General features: G+C 36.6%; 1 protein-coding gene across 4 annotated transcripts in view; it reads left to right on the top strand.

Moving 5' to 3' along the window:
• The window catches only part of LOC124595577 (phenoloxidase 2-like), a 223,104-nt gene that overhangs the window by 17,129 nt on the left and 182,193 nt on the right, over nucleotides 1-23,782 (top strand). The window contains exon 1 of one of the 4 annotated variants that reach the window (XM_047134364.1): nucleotides 14,319-14,444. The exons of 2 other annotated variants lie outside the window; for them this stretch is intronic. In XM_047134364.1, coding sequence (XP_046990320.1) covers nucleotides 14,385-14,444 — 60 coding nt within the window. In that variant the 5' untranslated portion in view covers nucleotides 14,319-14,384. Of the gene's footprint in view, nucleotides 1-14,318; nucleotides 14,445-17,483; nucleotides 17,538-23,782 lie in introns of those variants that run through there. One more of the 4 variants, XM_047134365.1, reaches the window with a different exon arrangement.

The raw sequence follows: 23,782 nt of genomic DNA, 5'->3' as shown, positions 1-23,782 counted from the left end.
ATGGGTTTGCAATCACTTATGCCAAATTTCTTTAATATTTTTTCCGTGTATGATGATTGACTTATGCTCAATTCTTGTCTTTCTTCATCCTTAGTAATCTGCATACCTAAATAACGTTTGACTTCTCCCAAATCATGTACCTTAAACTTGGTTTGCAGCTGTTTCTTGAAAATTCTCATTTGGCCTTCACTTTCAGTCAGGATAAAGAAATCGTCCACCCATATCGCCATTATTATTATTTCTTCTTTTCTCCCTTTATAGTAAATGCTGGGATCTGCCTTGGATTGCTTCATATTGATATTTATTAGAGTTTCATGTAGACATCGATTCCAGAAATGTCCACTTTGTTTAAGTCCATAAATACTTTTTCTCAAATGCCAAATCTTTTTACTTTCTGATCTGGTTTTTATGGCTTCCCTTGGTGGAATGACATACATCTCCTCCTCCAATTTTCCATTTAAATATGCCGTTTTAACATCCATATGACGAATTATTAAATTTTGTTTTACTGCCAAGGCTAAAAGATATCTCAATGATGCATACTTGACTACAGGTGAAAAAGTTTCTTCGTAATCTACCCCTTGTTTTTGTGAATATCCTTTTACCACAAGTCTTGCTTTGTATTTTGGTGATGAGCTTTCAGGGTTCTTCAAATTGAATACCCATCTTGCCTGCAGTGGTTTCTTATCTCCTGGCATATCTACCCATTCAAAGGTTTCATTCTGATATAAAGATTCTAATTCTCTCTTCATCGCTTCTTTCCATTCTTGAGAGTTTGGGCCACTCATTGCTTCTTCTGCTGTTCTTGGCTCATCATTAAAAGACTGTGCTGTATACATCTCAAAATCCGGATATTCCTTCGGTTTTGGTACACGAGAAGAACACCTTACATTGTTTTCTTCATTTTTTTCATCCTCTAACTCATTGTCATCATAAATTGTATCCATTTGTCCTTGGCTGTCGTCTTCCTCTTCTTCACTTTCTATTTCCTCACACAAGGTTTCACCTTCTGTACTAGGTGCAGTTGACTTAGTTGTTTTCCTCTCTTTTGAGTCCTGTCTATTTTCAAAGAATATTACATCTCTACTTGCGACAATCTTTTTAGTCAATGGATCCATTAATCGGTAGCTCTTTGAATTTTCACAATAGCCTACAAAAATATACTTTTTAGCTTTCGGATCCCATTTTCCTCTTAGCTGTTTTGGAATATGTGCCATTGCATCACACCCAAAAACCCTTATATTGCTTAGATCAGGTTTCTTTCCTATCCATATCTCATAAGGGGTTCTATTCTTTAATGCTTTTGTAGGTGATCTGTTGTTCAAATATACAGCTGTTGACACTGCCTCTGCCCAAAAATCTTTGGATAATTCAGCGTCAGTCATCATGTTCCTTGCTTTCTCAACAATGGTCTATTAGCCCTCTCAGCAAACCCATTTTGAGATGGGCTGTACCTTATGGTAGTTTGATGCCTGATTCCCTTTTCTGCCAGAAGTTTCTTCAATTTCTGGTTAATATATTCTCTCCCTTTATCAGACCTGATGATCTTGATCTTCTTTCCCGTCCACCTTTCAACCATATTGCAATATTCCTGAAAGATATCTCTCACTTGATCTTTAGAACTAAGAAAATAAACATGAGTATATCGTGAGTAATCATCAATAAACGTAAGAAAATAATTACTCCCACCTATGGATTCACACTCCATCGGGCCACATACATCTGTGTGGATTAACTGTAAGACTTCTGTGGATTTACTCTTACTAGTCTTGAAGGGTAACCTTGCTTGTTTTCCCATTATACATGTCTCACAAGGATCCTTGGACACACTAAAATTCTGTATTCCCTTTACCATATCCTTTATTATAGACATACTCTTTCTATTTAGATGTCCAAGCCTCCGGTGCCATTAAAAACCTTCTGCTGAATATACTGAATCACTAACATTTTTATGTTTACTGTCAATGGTATCCAACTTAAAAATACCCCTTTCATTACTTGCTGTAGCTATAACTTCACCACTTTCACTGATTACTCTTGCACCCTGCATGTCAAAAGTGACTGTATTTCCTTTCTTGACAATTTCTCCTACAGACAGCAGGTTAGTTGCCACATTTTTCACATAGTGAACATTGTGTGCTGTAACCATATCTGATTCACTATTTACACTTACATGTAGATCTAGTTTCCCAGCCAGGTGACACTGGAGCTTGTTGCCATCAACTGTAGATATTCCCATATCTTTGATGTCATAAAGAAGTGATTTATCTTTAACAGTATGCACAGATGCACCTGAGTCTAAAATCCATTCCATATCATGATTACTCATCCCACCAAAAGAATAAAAACATGAGAGTGCCTTACCTTTGTTATTGGTCCTTCTCTCTGGGGTGTCAGTAACATACCTCTTTTGCTGAGTGTCTGATCTTGGGCTTTCTTTTTCTTTGCACTGAGATGCAACATGTCCCATCTTCTGACATTTATAGCACCTCACCGGTTTCTTCTTTTTGTTTTTTGAGTAGAGAGCAGGCGCACCTTCCTTCTCCAATGTACAACAGCTTGGAGGATTTTCATCTTAACACTGTCGCCTGTGATTGGTATACCCGAGCTTTTAAGAATGTTCTTGGCTCATCATTAAAAGACTGTGCTGTATATATCTCAAAATCTGTAGCTGTAAAGAGGATATTCCGATACCTAAGAGGAACCTCAAATTATGAGTTAATATACCATAGAGATGGTAACACAAAACTAGAGGGATATAGCGATGCGGACTGGGGGAGTGAATTGAGAGACAGATACTCCACCACTGGCTGCTGTTTTAAATTAATGGGGGGCCTCACATCATGGTCCTGTCAAAAGCAAAAAACTGTTGCATTGAGTACCGTAGAGGCCGAGTATATTTGTTTTGTCTTGCTTTGTATTTTGGTGATGAGCTTTCAGGGTTCTTCAGATTGAATACCCATCTTGCCTGCAGTGGTTTCTTATCTCCTGGCATATCTACCCATTCAAAGGTTTTGTTTTGATATAAAGATTCTAATTCTCTCTTCATCGCTTCTTTCTATTCTTGAGAGCTACACTTTAAATTCTTGAAGTACACAGTGCACTTCACGCCGTCACATACGAAATATATTGTTCACACAATTCCAACAAATTTGTATTTGTTTATAAGTCAACAATAGAATCTAAGTCACGAAACAATTCACCCTATAATGATCTGTAGCTAAAGATATTAACTAGGAAAGGTCAAAATAAATTAGGAAATTAATTACATACAGAAAACTAAGCACAAAACTAGACCTGGTGCTATATTCCTTAAGGCTGAGGGCCAACCTTTCTCTTTTATGGAAATGCAGATTATAGTCATGCATGTTAATGGTAATTAGGCAAAAATGAAAATAAAATGAATTTAAGGAGGCAGATGGCAAAATAAGATAGGAAGTAAAGAGATCCCAGTTTGCTTCCCCACAGCCTACACAACAACTTATGCTTATTACACACTTCTTTGTTAAATATTTGCTTGTAGGCATGCTTATTTGATTTCATTCATTTTCTGAATCAACTGATCTGGTCTGGAAGGCATTAGTTCCTTTGTGACTAACTTATCCTGATAATTTTCTTTTCTGTTAGCACTTAAAATGGATTCAACAGAGTTCATATTGACACTGCACACAAAAGCCAATTTCAGCATAGTAAACAAGCAACTCCAAACAAACTGCCATTTGCAGAAATGATTAAATTCAGGTAGTAATGTCTTCCAGCATGGTCACTAGACTAGAATGAAAATGAGGTACCCTGGGAACCAAAAGCACACCATCGTCGATCCAACATTTAAGTGAATATAAGATGGACCAGTGAGACAGCTTTTCATGAATGTTTGTATATACAGTGTTGGCTTACATTAGATCAACAGATTTCAGAAGCACAAATAAATGCTACAATCTCACAATTGACAATGATGTGCTCAGTGGTTATCAGCACCTCAACTGAATTGCTGTATAATAAAATTCTAAACTTAATATACTATAGCTCATTCAGAAACCCACAAAATAAGTTTTTCTGTCAGTATAACTACAAAATATACTGACATCCAAAACAATTTTACTATATAGTGAGTGACCAGGCATATCTGAGGATTGTGCTACTGTCTAATGGGATCTATGCCAAGCGAACGGGGATACAAATCTGCTGCAGTGTGTTACCACATGGTGACATTGACAAATACAAACAAATCTCTTGTGTTAGTATAATAGCAATTCTTACATTTAACCTTGCAATAAAGATGGTGTTTCTGTAGTCCTTGTGGAAGTGCAAAATGGCTAAACGGGGATGGCTAGAGGACAAATGTAAGGATGTAGAGGCTTATCTCACCAGGGGTAAGATAGAGACTGCCTACAGGAAAATTAAAGAGACCTTTGGAGAAAAGAGAACCACTTTTATGGCAAAGGAGGGAAAGCAGAAAGGTGGAAGGAGTATATAGAGGGTCTATACAAGGGCGATGTACTTGAGGACAATATTATGGAAATGGAAGAGGATGTAGATGAAGATGAAATGGGAGATACGATACTGCATGAAGAGTTTGACAGAGCACTGAAACATCTGAGTCGAAACAATGCCCTGGAAGTAGACAACATTCCATTAGAACTACTGACAGCCTTGGGAGAGGCAGTCCTGACAAAACTCTACCATCTGGTGAGCAAGATATATGAGACAGCCGAAATACCCTCAGACTTCAAGAAAAATATAATAATTCCAATCCCAAAGAAAGCAGGTGTTGACAGATGTGAAAATTACCAAGCTATCAGTTTAATAAGTCACGGCTGCAAAATACTAACGCGAATTCTTTATAGACGAATGGAAAATTTATTTATTTTTTTCCATAAGATAGATGGGGATACACCAACCCAAAATAAGCTATTTTTATTGCTTCGATATCTAAATATTGAACTAATCTCCTTAGTAAATACAGACTAGCTGTTATTTTACCACAGACATAATCTATTTGCTGATTCCACGAAAGTCTGTCATCTATAGATATCCCCAGAAATTTACATTCTGAACAGCTGTTTTCCTGAATGTCCTCATTTAAAACAGTATTTTTATTTGAGCCACTTGTCTTAAAATAAATTAAATTAGTTTTGTTAGTATTGACCCTCAGGTTTTCTTTTTCAAAATGTGTTTGGGCTTTTTCAACAAAATTCTGTACCACTGAATTTAGGTCATCATTACTACGTGCCCAGCAAACCCCAGAGGTATCATCAGCATACATAGTAATACGATGACTGGTGTCTAATACTTTTGGGAAATCATTCACGTAGCAAATAAACAAGAAGGGGCCCAAGATAGAGCCTTGTGGCACACCAAAATTTATATTTCTTATCTTTGATCATCTTTTTTCGATTACCTCTCCATTATCATACACAACTTCTGTGCATTGTTGTCTATCTTTAAGGTAAGATTCTATTAAAAGCAACAGTTTCCCACTGACGCCATTATAAACAAGTTTACTTAAAAGAGCGCCATGATGGACTCTGTCAAACGCTTTGGAAAGATCTAAAAACACTCCTGCCATTTCGTAACCCTCATTTATTTTCTCCATTAGACAGTGTACAAACTGTACTGCTGCAGATATGGTGCTCCGACCACTTCTAAAGCCGTGTTGGAAATCTCCTATTAAGTTATTCATAGTATAGTGCTCGATTAAGATTTCTAGCATTATTTTTTCAATTAATTTACCAAACACTGAGGTTAAGGCAACTGGTCTGTAGTTCTGGAGTTGTTTTCTTTTCCCTTTTTTATATAAAGGTTTAACTATGGCAAGTTTCAGTTTCTTCGGACACACACCTTCTTCAAGTACACAATTTATTAGATGGACTAATGGTCTGGCTAACTCCCCCTTGCATTTTTTCAGTAGAAAAGGAGAAAATTCATCCCACCCAGCTGATCTTTTATTTTTTAGGCTGTCAATTAGCTGTGTTACGTCCTTGATGGTTACTGTAGGTAGCTTACAAGACTCTCGTTCCTTTTCCTTATCGTTTTTAAATTGCATCTCCTGTTTCATGGAAGTATCATTTCCAACAGCATCTATAAAGTAATCATTAAATATATTGCTAACTATATACGGATCAGAAAAATTATCATTTCATATACTTAACTCTACATTATTAATTTTAGTTTTTGAATCAGTGTTCCTCACATCATTAACTACTGCCCAGCATGATTTTGAGACACAGTCAGAATTTCTGTCTGTTTACTAATATGTTCTACTTTCCTTCTCCTTACTTCCTTGTGATACTTATATTTATATTTTTTATAATCCTCTTTATATGAATCAAGACTGGTTTCTCTGTGTAGCTTATACGTATACTCCATTCCTTCTTTGAGTCTTTTTGTTTTTTCATCCAGTTTTACACGTTTGACTACTGGAGGTTTATTTTTATTTACATTGATCTTCTTTGCCGGGATAGTAATAACAATATGTCTAGTTAAAATTTTTACAAATACTTCCCATTTGCTGTCAACTCCCCTTTCTCTATAAACTGATTCCCAAGATTTTTGACCCAAAGTTTTCTTTAGCAAGGTGATGTTGTATTCAGAAAATAATCTTCTATTCTCATACTTTTTTGTTTTGTTTAAGTTTATTAAGACAACCAATCACTAATAATTGTCCTAGATGATCAGATATGTGCCCATTTACAGTCTGTACCGACACAACACTTTCATAATTGGTCATTAGATGATCTATGGAACTGCTGCTTGACTGAGTTATTCTAGTGGGCACATGACCAGGTAGATCTTTAATATCATAGGATCATATGCAGTCTTGTAAACCTTTGCATTCCTGGCTGTCGCTTAGTGTGTTTATATTAAAGTCTCCTAACATTATAATATATACTGTATTGCCACCCTTGCGTAGCTTCCCCAATACAATATCCAGTGCTTCCAGGAAAACTTCGAGATTACCAGAAGGGGCTCGATATATACCTAACACAATAAGTGGGATGGATACAATCATTAACTTAATTATCACTGCTTCAAAATCTTTCTCAATACAATAATCATTAACCCACGATAAACTAGTAGAAGCTGACCTTGGGGAAGATCAGTTTGGGTTCCGTAGTAATACTGGAACACATGAGGCAATACTAACCCTATGACTTATCTTAGAAGCTAGATTAAGGAAAGGCAAACCTACGTTTCTAGCATTTGTAAACTTAGAGAAAGCTTTTGACAATGTTGACTGGAATACTCTTTCAGAGTCTGAAGGTGGCAGGGGTAAAATACAGGGAGCGAAAGGCTATTTACAATTTGTACAGAAACCAGATGGCAGTTATAAGAGTCGAGGGACATGAAAGGGAAGCAGTGGTTGGGAAGGGAGTAAGACAGGGTTGTAGCCTCTCCCCGATGTTATTCAATCTGTATATTGAGCAAGCAGTGAAGAAAACAAAAGAAAAATTCAGAGTAGGTATTAAAATCCATGGAGAAGAAATAAAAACATTGAGGTTTGCCGATGACATTGTAATTCTGTCAGAGACAGCAAAGGACTTGGAAGAGCAGCTGAATGGAATGGACTGTGCCTTGAAAGGAGGATATAAGATGAACATCAACAAAAGCAAAATGAGGATAATGGAATGTAGTCGAACTAAGTCGGGAGATGCTGAGGGTATTAGATTAGGAAATGAGACACTTAAAGTAGTAAAGGAGTTTTGCTATTTGGGGAGCAAAATAACTGATGATGGTCAAAGTAGAGAGGACATAAAATGTAGACTGGCAATGGTAAGGAAAGCGTTTCTGAAGAAGAGAAATTTGTTAACATCAAGTATAGATTTAAGTGTCAGGAAGTCGTTTCTGAAAGTATTTGTATGGAGTGTAGCCATGTATGGAAGTGAAACATGGATGATAAATAGTTTGGACAAGAAGAGAATAGAAGCTTTCGAAATGTGGTGCTACAGAAGAATGCTGAAGATTAGATGGGTAGATCACATAACTAACGAGGAGGTATTGAATAGAATTGGGGAGAAGAGGAGCTTGTGGCACAACTTGACTAGAAGAAAGGATCGGTTGGTAGGACATGTTCTGAGACATCGAGGGATCACCAATTTAATATTGGAGGACAGCATGGAGGGTAAAAATCGTAGAGGGAGACCAAGAGATGAATACATTAAGCAGATTCAGAAGGATGTAGGCTGCAGTAGTTACTGGGAGATGAAGAAGCTTGCACAGGATAGAGTAGCATGGAGAGCTGCATCAAACCAGTCTTAGGACTGAAGACCACAGCAACAACATGTTTTTACCCCTATCAGTGCTGCTGTCTGCTGAGAAGTGGTCATACTGGTTGTAATACACACTAAAATTCTCAGTGAGTTTCTCAGAAGAAGCTTGTTTCATGATACCTTAGCAAAAACTTTTCTTATTTTCAGCCATCTGATGTAAGGTGAGCCACATTCAATCACACAAGCAAGCACACCTCACACACCCATGACTGCCACCTCCAGCAGCTTGGACAGACTGCAACTGTCATGTAGAATGGAAGCAGCAATCTGAAGGGGGCAGGAAAGGGGAAGGGGTAGAAAGGCACAGATGGGAGGGGGGGGGGATAGGGGAGAGAAGAGCACTGTCTGGTGGAACAGAGAATAGACTGCCAACAGATGCAGTGTCAGAAGGCTGTGAGGCAGGGAGGTGTGGAAGGGAAGGGGACAGGAAGGGAAACAGAGAGGTGCGGGGAAGGAGAAGGATGGGTGGGTGCATTGGTAGAGGACAGCACACAAAGGCGGTAGGAGACAAGAGCAGTGAGGAGGTGACAGGACAGAGGGGAGGGAAACCATTTGGTGGAAGGTGTGGACGCTGTGGTTACTGTAGGTTAGGGTCTGGATGATTTTGGAAGTGGAAAATGTGTTGTAAGGATAATTCCAATATGTGCAATTTATAAAAACTGGTGGTATAGGGGAGGATCTAGACAGCTTGGATAGTTAAGCAGCCACTGAATTCAAGTGTGTTATGTTCAGCTACTTCTCCTTTGAAGAAAAAGTATGCAAATAAATCTGCAGCACTGCCATGGGCACTCGCATGGCTCCCTCCTATGCCATTCTGTCTGTGGGCCATCTAGCCTCCCAAAATGCCGAGGCACTAGTCTTGTTCAAGTTCATTGATTATGTCTTCATAACATAGACTCAGGACCAAGACATCCTGTCTTCATTTCTTCACATTGTCCAATTTGTTGCTGATATACTGAGGTGGCAGCATAAAACATAAGACTTCTCCTGGTCCTCCTCAACCCAGAGTGCCACATTTACCAACCCCCAATAGTACCTACATTGACAGCTGTCATCTCTTTCTCACCAAAAAATTCCTCCCAAACAGCCTGGCCACCTGGGGACAGCAAATCTGCAATGACAAGAACTCCTTTGTCTAATAGGCTGAGGGTCTCACCATGCCCTACACAAACAGGCACTATCCCCCAAGAGTAGTCGACAAACAGATCTTCCATGCCATTTCCCATCAAACCCACAACCATCCCACCACTCCCAAGAACTAACAACAAAGAAGTGCTCCCTTCAACCCCCAATATAACCGCAGACTGGAATAACTGAACCACATCCTTCGCCAAGGCTTTGACTGTCAATACTCATGCCCTGAAATGAGAGATGTCTTACCCAAGATGCTTCCTATTCCTCCTAAAGTGGTGTTCTGTCACCTACCCAATCTCCACAAAATCTTAGTCCATCCCTATGCCATTCCCAGTCCCAACCCCTGACCGAGGTGCAAGACCTGCAAAATTCTCTCACCCAGCACTGTGTATTCCAGTCGTGTTACAGGTTTATCCTACCAGGTCAGAGGCAGGGTCACCTGTGAAAGCACCCATGTGAGAGACCAGCTCTCTTGCAATCATTGCACAGCTTTTTATATTAGTATGACTACCAACCTGCTATCCACTAGTATGAATGGCCACCACCAAATTGTGGCCAAGAGCAAAGTAGACCACCCTGTGGCAAAACATTCAGCTGAATATAACAATTCTGATTTCAAGGGCTGCTTCACATGTCAAGCCATCTGGATCTTCCCCTCCACCACCAGCTTTTGTAAACTGCATAAATAAGAATTATCCTTACAACACATTCTCCGTTCCTGGAATTATCGTGGCCTCAACCTATGTTTACCACTTCCCCACACCCTCAACACAACAGTTTTCATCCCCTGTGTCCTGTCACCTCTTTTCATTTCTCATCTCCCCTCCCCTCTTTGTGTGCCATTCTCTGCCAATGCACCCACCCATCTTGCACCTTCCTCACACTTCTCCTTTTTGCTCCCAGTCCCCTCCCCTACCTCTCTATGTCCCTGTTCCATAGCCTCCTGACACAGTGCCTGTTGCCAGCCTAGTCCCTGAACACTCCACCAGACAGCACTCTTCCCTCCCCCCACCCATATCCTGTCATCCATTCCCCTTTCTGACCACCTCCGATTGCTGCTTCCATTCACAGGGCAGTTGCATTCTGGACTGAGCTGCCAGAGATGGCGATCATGTGTGCGTGAAGTGTGCTTCCTTTAGTGAACGAATCTGTGTACTTGTGTGTTTACTTTTCTGATAAAGGCTTTGGCTGAAAGATAATGTGTAAGTGTTTTTTGTTGTACCTGTTTGCAACTTAAGGTGTCATGTTTTTTTTTTTTTTTTTTTTTTTTTTTGGTAAGTAGCTATCTATCTTTTCCTTATATTGTTGATATTCCAATCTGGAGTTTCCATTGTTAATTTGATGTGAGATAAGTCATTTATATTGTTCCTGTTATCTCACTTACACATGGAGTAATACTTTTTACAGTATTGATGTTTAAACAACTCATTTTGGCTTACAGATGTAGTACCTTGTTGTTTCATTGAGTTTAATAGCCTTATCTGTGAACGAGTAATGCCAACAGGCCATCCAGAGGCCACTTTTCCCCAATGGTTAATTTTTAATTTGTCTACCCCGGAACTTCCATATTTGATGCCTAATACTACAGATTGACTGCCAGATTCTTTTGTATACGAAGGTGGGATCTATGATTATTTTTCTTTGTGATGATTTTGAGTTAATTAATTAATTGTATTTAAAGTCATCTCTGTCCTGTTATTGCAGTATATAAACAAAAATCTTATTAAAAACAATCTTCTGCAGTCAGTTGGTATTGTTTTCGGCACAAGGACATCAAGATGTCTTGAAAATATACCCAGACGCTGGAGGAACAAACATGGGATCTAGTTGCATCAGAAAATGTGATTGAAGTGGTGAAGGATGATAACATGTCTTTTTTTTAGCAGCCATGGAATTTAATGTTTCAAGTAACATGCTAAAAAGAAGACTTCCAGGGGAAAAAAATGAGATACAGGAGATGGTAAAATGATTGCGGGAAGCTTAAGGAGTGAGCTGAGTGAAGAAGGAGTAGAAGAGTAAGAAATCCTTAATTATATTTTTGAAATGAAAAAACCAATAGCATTCCAGTTTGCCAAGTGTAACAAAACACCACATCATTTTTATACTAATAACTTACACAGAAAAATGGAGAAGCACTGGCCACATTATCTCCTTAGGTAGGGAAAAGCAGCCTTCAGAAAAATATATATAGTTTCTATATATTTTTCTTCTAGTCTTAAAAATATTTGGTGTGTTACCTTATAATACATAAATTCAAAATATGTAAGTAGCAACCTCCTATCAGTAACCATGGTTTGGTGAAAATTCAATTTCTCTTAGAGTGGCCACTTTGTAAGACCTTCCTCCATTGATATCTGAAAAGGGCTCTCACTTATGAAGAATTGCAATGGCTTTGGTTATATTCTTGCTGTTTCTGTTTGCTGCAGTTAACACTTCCTCCAATAATGGGATGTTTTCATGTGCTTGGATTCATCCAGGACACCTCATTGCTGAACCCATGTAACTGCATGCCCAATACAAGCATTGCTATCTGGGCACCTCCAAAATCTTCTGCAATGATCATCAGGGATCAGACACTCAATGATGAAAGGAACCCAACAACACTGATCCAGGTTCCAGTCCAGGTGATCCCCTGCTCACCTTCTTCATGTTCCAACCTGCTGCAGAGTTTGTATGTTAGCCATAATAAGCCAAATTTATCAAGTGGAGATTATTAGATATTGTTTTGATGAACACAGAGCTGCCAGCTGTCTCCAGAAAGGTTGTGCACATTTCTTTTGCATTCACTTTGCAATACCTACAATTCATAATATAAAGATTACGGGTGTTGTCTTGCTCACTTACTTCAAACAGTGAAGTGCTTTACAGTTTATACTATTAACCTGTTGATTTTAAGTTGCCAAATTGATCATGTGGAGACTACTAAATATTGTTCTTGTCAATAAAATGCTCCCAGTAGCTTTGAAAGAGATGGTACACAGTTCTGCTGCATTCTCTACGAGCCATAATTTGAAGCTAGTAGTAATCAGCTGGTGCTGACCATGGATGACTACTATAAGGCAGATTACAATGTTTCGTATCTCACAATAAAGGCTTAATGTTCAAATGGAGTCAATGTTGTGTATGGAAATTTGGCAGGCAGTGTCCACACTGTCTAATTATCTATGATTCAGTAATCATAACTTTGTAAGAATTTATATGGCTGCTCCTTTGCTTCTGCTATTCCAGAAACCAAATTATTTTAGAAAGTGATATTACACTTGTTCAGGTAACTCATTGGCACATCTTTTTAACACATTAACATGTGTTTGTGATTAATTTTTTCCCTGAAAATAATGACGGCAAAGAGAAAGACTCATCTTTTTATATCTTCTGCATTATCATTACTTTTCTTTAGCTGAGATACAAATTTGATATGGTTTAGGTACTCTGGTAAGTAACGTGAGCTGAAAGAATCATTTTATTATTGTATTGTCTCTGTGTTCCTTAAGAACAGATACTGACACTTCCTCTATACATGTTGACTTTGTATTCTTTAAGTTGGTAATATTTTCCTAAGCTCTGTGGTATGTAACAATATCTTTATATCAGTTTCATGTTCTTATTTTTTGGATGGTTCATCTATTTTGGATAACATTTGTTTTATTTTTTGTTGAAATACTGAAAAGATACTCATTCACAAAATGTAATAGTTGCAGTGACATCTTTCTGTGATCATAAGATGCAAGTAATTGTGTTTCTGTTTGTTTTCTCTGTTTCCTAGTTTGCAGCCTTCAAGATTGCTTTGTTTTTAAATTTGAACTGACAATTTTTTCTAGCTAGCTGGAACTTTTTAGTCAGCACTACCCGCCACAAGATCTTTTTGTAACTGTGATAAGAATATGTGAAAGCTGACTACTATGACCTCTATTATGAATATGAGACATTTAGAAATCTGGATGGGCTAATACCTGCTATTTTCCATCCAATTTAGTTGGACATTGCTACTAACACGTTTAGTTTTGGAAATGTCTGGTCCAAACACAACTAAAATAGTATAAAGAACACAGAGGATTTTACTTCTATATTGTTTTTGTGTACAGTTTTCTCATCTTTGATTTAACAGTATCTTTCAAGATACTGTATTTTAAACTTTTTAGAGATCTTTTGTATGCTATTATTAATAGGACAAAATAACCTAAGAGTTCAAGATCTTTTCAAGATAATTTTTTTTTTTTTGTAACCATGTCACTAGTACAATTTCTTTATAGTACTGGCCTCATCAACACTATCTACCTAGAGGTTGCTTCATGCCTCTTTTTATTGTTCATCACATTGGCCATAAGAGAAGTGGTTGTGAAGAACATTACACTATCATTCACTGGTATGTATTTCATTTAATATAGCTACAAAAAGGCAACACCTTGCCTTGCATGCTTCCCAAAAGGGTACCCTCCATTGAAAGGAAACAGAAATTTTGTAAAGAGTTAAACATTATTATAAATGTAGTGTTGCTGACAGTGTTTGTTAGCTTCTAAATGTACAGCCAGTTCTTGCCACTTCTGGAACTCTATGCATGCTGATCACTGCAAATGCCACTGCAGAATACTTATCTTTCTGTTCAGTGAAATGAGTGACTAGCAAAACAAGCTGGCTGATAAAATATTGCAGTGCCTGCAATTGTCAATTGCAAAACACAGTAGTGTGCAAACTTCTTATAATGTGTTAAGAAAGAGCTTCTAAAGTAACTCCAATGAAATAATTCCATTTTATGTAAGTATGCATGTGGCAGAATTATAATTATTACCAGTAGAACTGATGACTTTTTAAAGCAGATTCCTGTGTCTCACTGAAAGGAGTAGTTTTGTTGTGTGTTTAATTATATATGTATTGTTTGATGACATTGTTCCAGGTATCTTGTTAAGGTTGCCTGTGCTAGAGAAAAACCCAGAAAATTTACTTGCCTGGCAGGTATTTTAAGTTAGTAAGTTCCTTGAAAAAATGAAGACAAAACTGTTGTTACTGATATTTACTGCTGAATTCCTTAATGAAATTGTTGAAGTAAGTAGTATTGTATAGTTGTTTCTTAATTTTGGCAATCATTAAATAAAAAAATTAAATTTATTTACCTTTGAACAAGTGAAATATAATCAATGCCATCAGATAAAATACAGTCATCTACAGAATAGAGTTTGATGATATAGCATCTTACTTCAGTAAATCTAGTATAAAGACTTAAATAAATAAATAGCAATTCCATGCTGTTTATATCACATTTAATTCCATACTGAATGCTACTGCACGATACAATAATTCAAACACATATCCACTTACTAGAATACTTTTAGGTGAATGTGTAACATTAAATGATGCTGTATGCTATAAATAGGCACAGTTCAGCATGAAAATTCCATGTGTTTTGTTAAATGTTAATGAAATTTTTGAACTATTTAATATGTCTTACATTGAAATCTTTTTGCTGCTACACTTTCGAATTTACTCATGGATAATGAATAGCCACATAGTCACTTTTGGAGAATTTTGCTATAGAATGCAGGGTGGGGTTGTTTATCAATCATATGTCTATTTCTTTTGTGTGGTGATGTGCTTGTAGTATACTCACTGAGCTTTTTTTAATATGAATTAAGCTGCTACAAATGAGTAAATTAGGGACAGTCATAACCTTCATGCTGAACTGTGCCTGTTTATAGCATACTGCAACATTTAATGTTACACATTCACCTAAAAGTAATGTAGTAAGTGGATGTGTGTTGAATAATGAATTATTGTATCATGCAGAAGCATTTAGTATGGAATTAAATGTGATATAAACAGCATGGAATCTCTAATTTAAGTCTTTATATTACATTTACTGAACTACACAATTCCCATTGAGCAATTCCAATCAAAAACACATTTAAATGAGTCATATTATCCCACAGCAGAATACCATAAGTTACTTGAGTGTGGAATAAGGCAATATTCTACTGATGCAGCTTCTCAACTATTACATTTCATAGATCACTTGAAAAGAGTTTATCAGTGTGAATCTCTACTTTGAGTCTCAGATTAATGTGGAGATCAATAAGTTTAACTTACTGTCTTGTTTAGTAGTAACGTTTCAGTTAAATATAATTTCTTCAATTTTGTTTTTATCTTTGTCCACAAACCAGGTTCTTTTGCAGCTAAATTTGAAGAGTGCTCTAAGTTCTGTAACTACTGTTATGTTCTCGGCATATAGCGCTGCATTGCAAGATTGTAATTATGTAGTTTGAGGATTACAGCTGGGACAATTGTCTTGCAAATGTCAGTTTATATAAACAATTACAGTCAAGGATGGTTTCTAGTGTCATTGTGCATCTTACACCAATGTGTTTCTGCATCCTAAGATTTTGTGATTGTGAATGACAGTGAAAGAAAAAAGTTAGTTTTTCAGTATCTACTGTAATGTGGGGAACCATGAACTATGTAGTTTCTCAGTGCATGATTCAAGTTAATCTATATCAATGATGTTTCAAAACAATGAAGTGATTGAATAAAAGTGACACACTTGTAATTCAGCTACACTGATAATTTTGACTCAGTAATAAAATACACTTGCGTAGTATACAGTAAATACTTTACCTTTGTACCGTTGCTTAACAGAGAAGTAGGCTATATAACCCCCCCCCCCCCCCCCCCCTCCCCTTCGAATATTCTCAATGAAATGGTCTTTATTATATATCAATACTCATACTTCTTGTTTTGCTGTATGAAAATGAGTTAGCTGCACTGCCTAGAAGATAATTTCATCTACATGTATACTCTCCAAATTACTGTGAACTGCATAGGAGAGGGTGCTTCCCATTGTTAACAATTGGGGGCTTCATCCCATCCCATTCATATTTGAGGTACGGGAAGAATGATTGCTGAAACACCTCTGATCATGGTGTAGTTAGTCTAGTCTTGTCTTCAAGATTCCTACAGAAATGGTGCATTCAGAATTTTAGTATATTCTGATACTCCTCACTTAAAGCTGATTCTTGAAACTTTACAACTGGGCTTTCAAGTTATTTGTTTATTCATTGACCTATAGATAGGTTTCTTTGCATTTTTTTTCAGAGGTACATCAGATAATAATAATGAATAAAATACCACATAATTAACTCACAGTACAGACATATATACATCATTTATCTCTTGATTAAATAAGACAGGCAAGAAAAGTAAATCATGAGACTCGTCTGATACCACATCTTGGTTGTTACAGTACATGGTTCCAGTATAATTTACAAACTGGACATGCATGTCTATTGTGTTGCTTGCAGACTCCATCCTGTTTGGTTGTTTATTATTGGTAATAAGTTTTCATAGTATGCCCTCTTTAACAGAGTAAACATTATTTTTTTTGTTTGTAAATATAGTTTAAGACAGCTTTAAATATACTCAGTTCCTTTGTGTTCCTGATCTCTTTTGGCAGTTTATTATATAGCTTGACTCCCTCATAAAATATAGTAGGTTGGGTGTTAACATTATTCTATTTGCTGCATATATCTATCCTCAGACATCTGCTCCTTCAGTTTTTCCAGCATATCCATTATGCTCACATCTGGATCAGACAAACCTGTGATCATTAACTTTGCTTTTGTTTTTATACATTTGATATCCCATGTTAGTTTCATTTGGAACAGGTCTTATGCACTTGAGGAATATTTTAGGCTGTTAGTGTGAGTGTTTTGCAACCCATTTCGTTTGTAGACTGATTCCATTTTTCTAGTATACTAACAATGAACACCTACTTTACCTGCAACTGAGCCTATGTTACCATTTCATTTCATGTCCCTACTTATTAACTGTATCAGTTTACCTAATCCAATAATTGTGATTAATTAATATTGATATTATGATCATAGGATACCATGTGTTTTCATTTTGTGAGGTGCACATTTTTTCATATATGAACGTTTAAAGCAAATGTCAAATTTTTCATTATTTTGAAATCTTTTCAAAATCTGACTGAATATTTGTGCACCTTTTTGCAGGTAGAATGCCATTATAGATAGCTGCATCTTCTGAAAAAAAAGTTTTCTTAGAGAAGCCTGGGGTTATTGTTAATATAAGATTACTGACCTGGATTTTATCTTGGCAGTAGTGCTGCTTCCTGCAATAAATTGAGTTAGTCATCAGTTTGTTATATGATGAACACAGCAATGTATAATGTAACATTTTTTGCATATTATTTTGCATCAGTAAACTAACAATGATCAGATTACAATAAATAATTTGCGTAGTTCATAAATTACAGTTGGAATCTACACTATGAATGCAATACACCTCCACTTTCGAATTCTGTCTGTCAAATAATGTGATATTGATTTTATTACTTAGTCACTATATTTAGTTACTGTTCAATTTGTATTATTGGCTATATATAGTAACAGTACTTTCTGGAGACCAATTGCAATACTGAGCTGTTTATCATGTGGTTTTAATGGTTTGGCTGACTTTAATACCAATTACACACACATGTGAACTACACCTAAATCACTAGAAATGTACATTTCAGTTACTGTTTATGAACATTTAAATGACTGCTGATGACACAGAGATGTTCGCATTTTGACAGCCAACGAGGAACTGGTTGAAATATTATGATGCACACTTACTTACGGATGAGTATAAGAATAAAAATGAAAATTTGGTTTTACATATTGCTTAGTAACATAGAACAAAGCAAAATCAGGTAAAACATTATTATAAGATGCAAAAGAGCAGTTTGGCTTAAACATGACTTGCGTTACCAGAAAAAAAGACAATTTTATAGGTACTATTTCATTTAAATAATTTATTCTTCTGCAGATACTTCCAGAGGCCTGCCTCCTCTCTCCTACCACATTCTAGAAAATGACAAATTTGATTATGAAAATTTTTTTAGTAGGAAGTTTATGAAAAAAAACAGATGAACCTTAAATTATGAATATTTCTTTATAAAAATTATTTCTAATGAAACCAACTGTATTATTGTCATGAGTGCTTGGGAAATTACTCTGTGAACAACAAAATCTTGTGGATTCCCACATGAATAAGAAAGTAGCTATTTTGTGCAACACATATATGTGCTATCTACAGAACTTATCAAATAAAGAAAAAAATTATATTGGTGTTAGGAGTAGTTGAAGAATGTGTAGAATTGTTCCATATTTTTGTAACATCCTCTCCTCTTGGGTTGTGCAGCTAAATATTGAAAATAATATAAATGGATAATCAAATGTAAAAGAGTAATTAGTTACACAATTACATAATACAATCAGCACTTGTCAATTGACCACAGAAATTTTTGAAATGATAAAAACAATGAAATACAGTGCATAATCATTTTAAAAATCAGGTGGAGCAAATGGCGAATACAAAGCTGAACTTCAGTCTACAGTGAAGATAATATAAATTAATTTGTTCACATTTTTCATGTTATAAAAATTCAATGCTGCTGTCTTACTTGCATTTATTACCAGTTTGTTGTGACTAAACCAGCTTTCAATATTGTTCAATGTCTTTATTGTACACTTCTGAAACATTTACATTTCTTTCCCACTCACTAGTACACTCATATCATCAGCAAACTGGATGGTGTCCTTTCAGAATTTGTTTGGTCATTGACATATAACAGAAATATGTTGCCCTTCAACCACTTGCTTTTGACTGCTTAGCTATGATTTTATCCAGTTGTTGGATGTTCCTCTAATCCCTCTTTGTTAAGCTTAGGCAATAGTTTTGAATGACCTAATGTGATCTATGATATCAAAAACCTTAGAAAGATCTAGACATATTCCAATGACAGTTTTGCTATTGTCTAATTGCTGAAGTACTTCACTTAGACATGTTTAGACAATTTGCTATACATTTTAATTGCCATGTACTTATGACCATTGTTAGTTTTTGCTAATCTATTTTCTGGCACGAACAGAGAGGTACAGATTCTTTTGTTGTAGTTGTGCCATTGATCATTACACCTAAACTTGGTAGTTCAGCAAGTATATAGTTAACACTATCAACAGTATAAACAGGGTGATTATAATTAAAGTCAAACTTTTAAATCTCTGTAGAAATAACACCACTGGCCAGAATGATGTCAAATTGTGATGGAATACTATTGGAGAAGCAGGAAAACATATGGCAGAAGAAGAAAAAAGTTTGAAAATTGATCAATAAATGGCATTGTATGTGTCAGAATATGTAAATGAAAACACCTGTCATGCACACAACTCATTGAAGTTGTACAAACACACCAGGTTCACAGCTTTTCCTCCTTTCATATCTGCAACATTTGCCATGTCAAAGTCTTCAGACAGAGATATTGTAATGGGCTCATCCATGTTGTCTTCATGTTCTATATCAAAATTGTTCTTGATGTTGGAGCATGACTCTTCACATTGCTGACATAGTTTCATACAGAACCGTCCTGCCTGCCTACACTCACACTGACCTAGGCTGTCTGCCTTGCATTTGCAAGATATAAGTTAAAGAAGCCTCTAGACAGTCAGGAACTCCATGTGGTAATGGAAGCTAACCCATTTTTTGTCAATTTCTACTCCCACTGCTCTGGAACCATGTAGTATAATATGTGCGATTGATTGGAGCTTTTTGTCACTGTGATTTGTGTGTTCATGTGGGTGTACATTTGAACAAGTTTGTGATTCACATATCTATTATTTATGAAGTAAGTACAGTAAATGTGTCACAATTGTTCAAATGGTTCAAATGGCTCTGAGCACTATGGGACTTAACATCTATGGTCATCAGTCCCCTAGAACTTAGAACTACTTAAACCTAACTAACCTAAGGACATCACACAACACCCAGTCATCACGAGGCAGAGAAAATCCCTGACCCCGCCGGGAATCGAACCCAGGGACCCGGGCGCAGGAAGCGAGAACACTACCACACGACCACGAGCTGCGGACGTCACAATTGTATTTGATGGGGACTTGGACGGACATAAGATTATCAAACCCATGGATTTCCTGAGGATTTCAATCATAAAGCAGTCTGTGAAGATAAAATTAAGCAGCACCATGAAACCAATAGTTTCACAAGTAATTTTTTTATTGAATGCTAAAAACAAGGATACGCCCATCACCATGCTGATCATAAAATACAGTGAAAGTAGAATCACCCCCATGCAGGCAGCAGATGATACAGACACACTGATAGTGTGGATAATGAAATCCCTGGCTTTGCACATAAGAGTGTCACAATTGTGGGGGAAGATAATGACCTTCAGGATCTCCAGATGCTTTCAATGTGTATTTTCTCAAGCCAGGGAGAGGTGCAACCCCTCAGATCCTACACCAACCAAGGTGTACAGTGGACTAGAGTGTTATCAGGCACATGCTCTTGCTCCATGCAGTGAGTGGTTATGACTCTACATCCACATTACCAACCAAAGCACGGTTGCAAGTCTCAAGAAGTCTCCAAAAATATGGATCTCAAATCACAGATTAATAAATTCATTTATCCTTAAACCTGAAAAAAGGAAATAATAGCTGCTGGTGAGAAATTTTTGATTGGTGTTTATGGTGGTAACCATCCAACTACAACACTCAACACAATGAGGTATATCCAGTACATGACAGCAGCCTACAAGGCATCAGCAAATATGGCTTCCAAGCCTTTCACTGAAGCTCCAACTCAGCAACTCACTTTCAGTGTTTTCCATTAGGGACAGCAGTGAATTGGAAACTTATTAGATACAGAGCAGTGGAGGTGGAAGTTGACAAAAGACGAGTTGGTTCTCATTACCACACTGAAACCCCCAACTTGTGAGAGGTTTCTTGAGCTTATACTTGTAAATGCAAGACTCATTGCCAAGGTCAGTGTGGGTATAGGTGAACAGGACTGTTCTGCATGAAAATATGCCAGCAATGAAGGGTTGGCTCCTATCTTATTGACCATTTTGATACAGAAGATGAAGATGACCTGGATGAGCCCCCTGCACTACCACTGTCTGAAGCAGTAGAGGTCACTGAAGGTATTAATTCATCCAAAATTTTACAGTGCCCTTACTAATGAATTTCCTCTAGTACAACATTAATAATTAAATTAAACTTTTTTGTGTGAAGCTCTGCAACAAATTGCTGTTCAGTCTGACAATTTGCCTGGACTTTCCATTACCCAGAACCCTTCACTTAACCTTCTAGTGCCCAAGAAATATTGCCTGAGCCTCCAACAGCCAAGCAGAGACAAGAAAAAAAACTGTACACATGACATCAATACAAATATTTCCTCATGCATCGATAGTTCAATGTACAAGTTATCTGTCTTTTGTATCTGTATTTTATCATCAAATGCCTTCAGTTCTTTTCCAGATAAAGAATCTACTCAAAGTGATGAACCAATCCTAGGCTCAACATTCACTCATTTCATGACACATGTACATTACTACATACAGATTTCATATTCATCTTTCTATTCTAAGTAATATGCTGCAAACATACTTTCTTAATTTTTTCATCAAATATGTTTTTCCATAAATTCATTTGAAACAACTTTTTATAAGTGTAATACACAAAAAGTACAGCACTGTTAAGAGATAGACAGGTGTGAGAGGTCATTTGGCTGCAGGATGCAGAGGGCATTTTTTGTAATTTTTGCTTGCTGCCCTCCACCAAGTGCGAAAATTGTATGTTACAGACATCTCTTGTAGTCATTTTAATGCATCTTCATGTGTCGTAGAGGTCTTTGCTTGGTAACATGTATTTGAGTTGTGGGGGTTTGCACTGGGTGTTTCTTACATTTTTGTGGAAGGACCATAAATCACTACTTTTCAGCAGGTTCTAGTGCCATTACCACTTGCCAGGCAATCAAACCTGTTTAGTAAATTTTGTGAGAATTTTGTCTTCTTTAACTTTATATAGATTGGTGAATTTAGAAAAAAAAAAAAAAAACATATAATTTTCAAGAGCTGAAAAAAGTTCAAAAAAATTTTGAGATTTTTTTAAATTTTTCTATCTTCTACAAGGCACCAAATATGAAATTCAGATTAAGCACCCCAAAAAACGTATAGAATCATTGAGGAAAAGCTTCTGTAATTTTGTTACCTGACAATTTTGTTAGCCCGTTTGACTGGGCTATCAGGGAAAACTCAGAAATCCTCTATTAACTGTGTATTTAATGATAGCCTCAACTGTTATAGCTGTAATGGACTCTCTGAAAGTCATAAAAATACATTATGGGTAGTTTCATGTGACACATGAAGAACAAGAAGACATAAATATAAAATGGACAACAAACATAGTAAGTGGACTCTGCTATATTCTTTGGTGTGAATATTGATAGAAATTAAACTGGCCCTATCACATCCTATATCTGTCAAAAAACTTTGTTCTACAGCTTTCCCCTTATGCATAGTCACATTATCTGCACATAAGGATACCATATGCCATCACAGCTGCTTACTTTGGAAATTTCCATGCACTATTGTCTTATGGCATTTGGCAGCATCTTTTTGAGTAATCATCCATGGCAAAAGAAGGGTCACATAGAAGAGATTTATATGGATTATGAGTGGTTTTCATTTAAGACACTTGCAGGAAGCTGTTTTGTAAACTATAGACTTTGGCAGTGACATCCCAGCATACCTTCTCCCTTGCACGTTTCATTAGTAACAGCCACTCTCTTCTCAGCACCAAAAGTACATATCACAAACACAATACAGAGGCAAAACAGGATTTACATAGCAACCTGACAAACTGTACCCTTGTGCATAAAGAAGTAAATTACTCAGGTATGAAATTTTTCAATACTCTGTCAAGGGACATCAAAAGTCCTGCTCTTGGAACACCAAAATGACCAATTTATATTAAAAATGAAGAAATTCCTCCAGCTGTATTTAAGGTGTCGATTTTATTTAGGCAACTAGTTTCAACATTGTAACAATGTCATCTTCAGGCCCATACACTTTTTGATGTCAACTGCATGTGGCTGATACTAGAAGTCAGTGGTACCTCACCACTGACTTCTAGCATCAGCCGCTCACAGTTGACATCAACAAGTGTATGGGCCTGAAGATGACGTTGTTACAATGTTGAAACTAGTTGCCAAAATAAAACTGACACCTTAAATACAGCTGGAGAATTTCTTCAGTTTTAATATAAATTTATACCAGCTGACATCCTGCTGTCCTCCATTTCAACTATGGATGTACAAAAATGACCGATTTCTTGCAGTTTATTTTCATGTATTATGATGTAACATTAGCTGATATGAGTGTTATCATGTGTCTGCCATATTGTACTCTTCTGTATCCATTACTGCAGATTTTATAAAAAATTCATATTTTAAATATTGTAAAAACACTTATTAATTCTGTATCCTGACAACTTTAATGCTGTTGGGATGTGTAAATTGCCAAAATGAGCTCC

This window comes from Schistocerca americana, chromosome 2 (assembly GCF_021461395.2).
Source record: "Schistocerca americana isolate TAMUIC-IGC-003095 chromosome 2, iqSchAmer2.1, whole genome shotgun sequence".
Classification (NCBI taxonomy): domain Eukaryota; kingdom Metazoa; phylum Arthropoda; class Insecta; order Orthoptera; family Acrididae; genus Schistocerca; species Schistocerca americana.
Note: the sequence above shows the minus strand (reverse complement) of the source record. Positions and strands in the feature narration are given on the sequence as shown.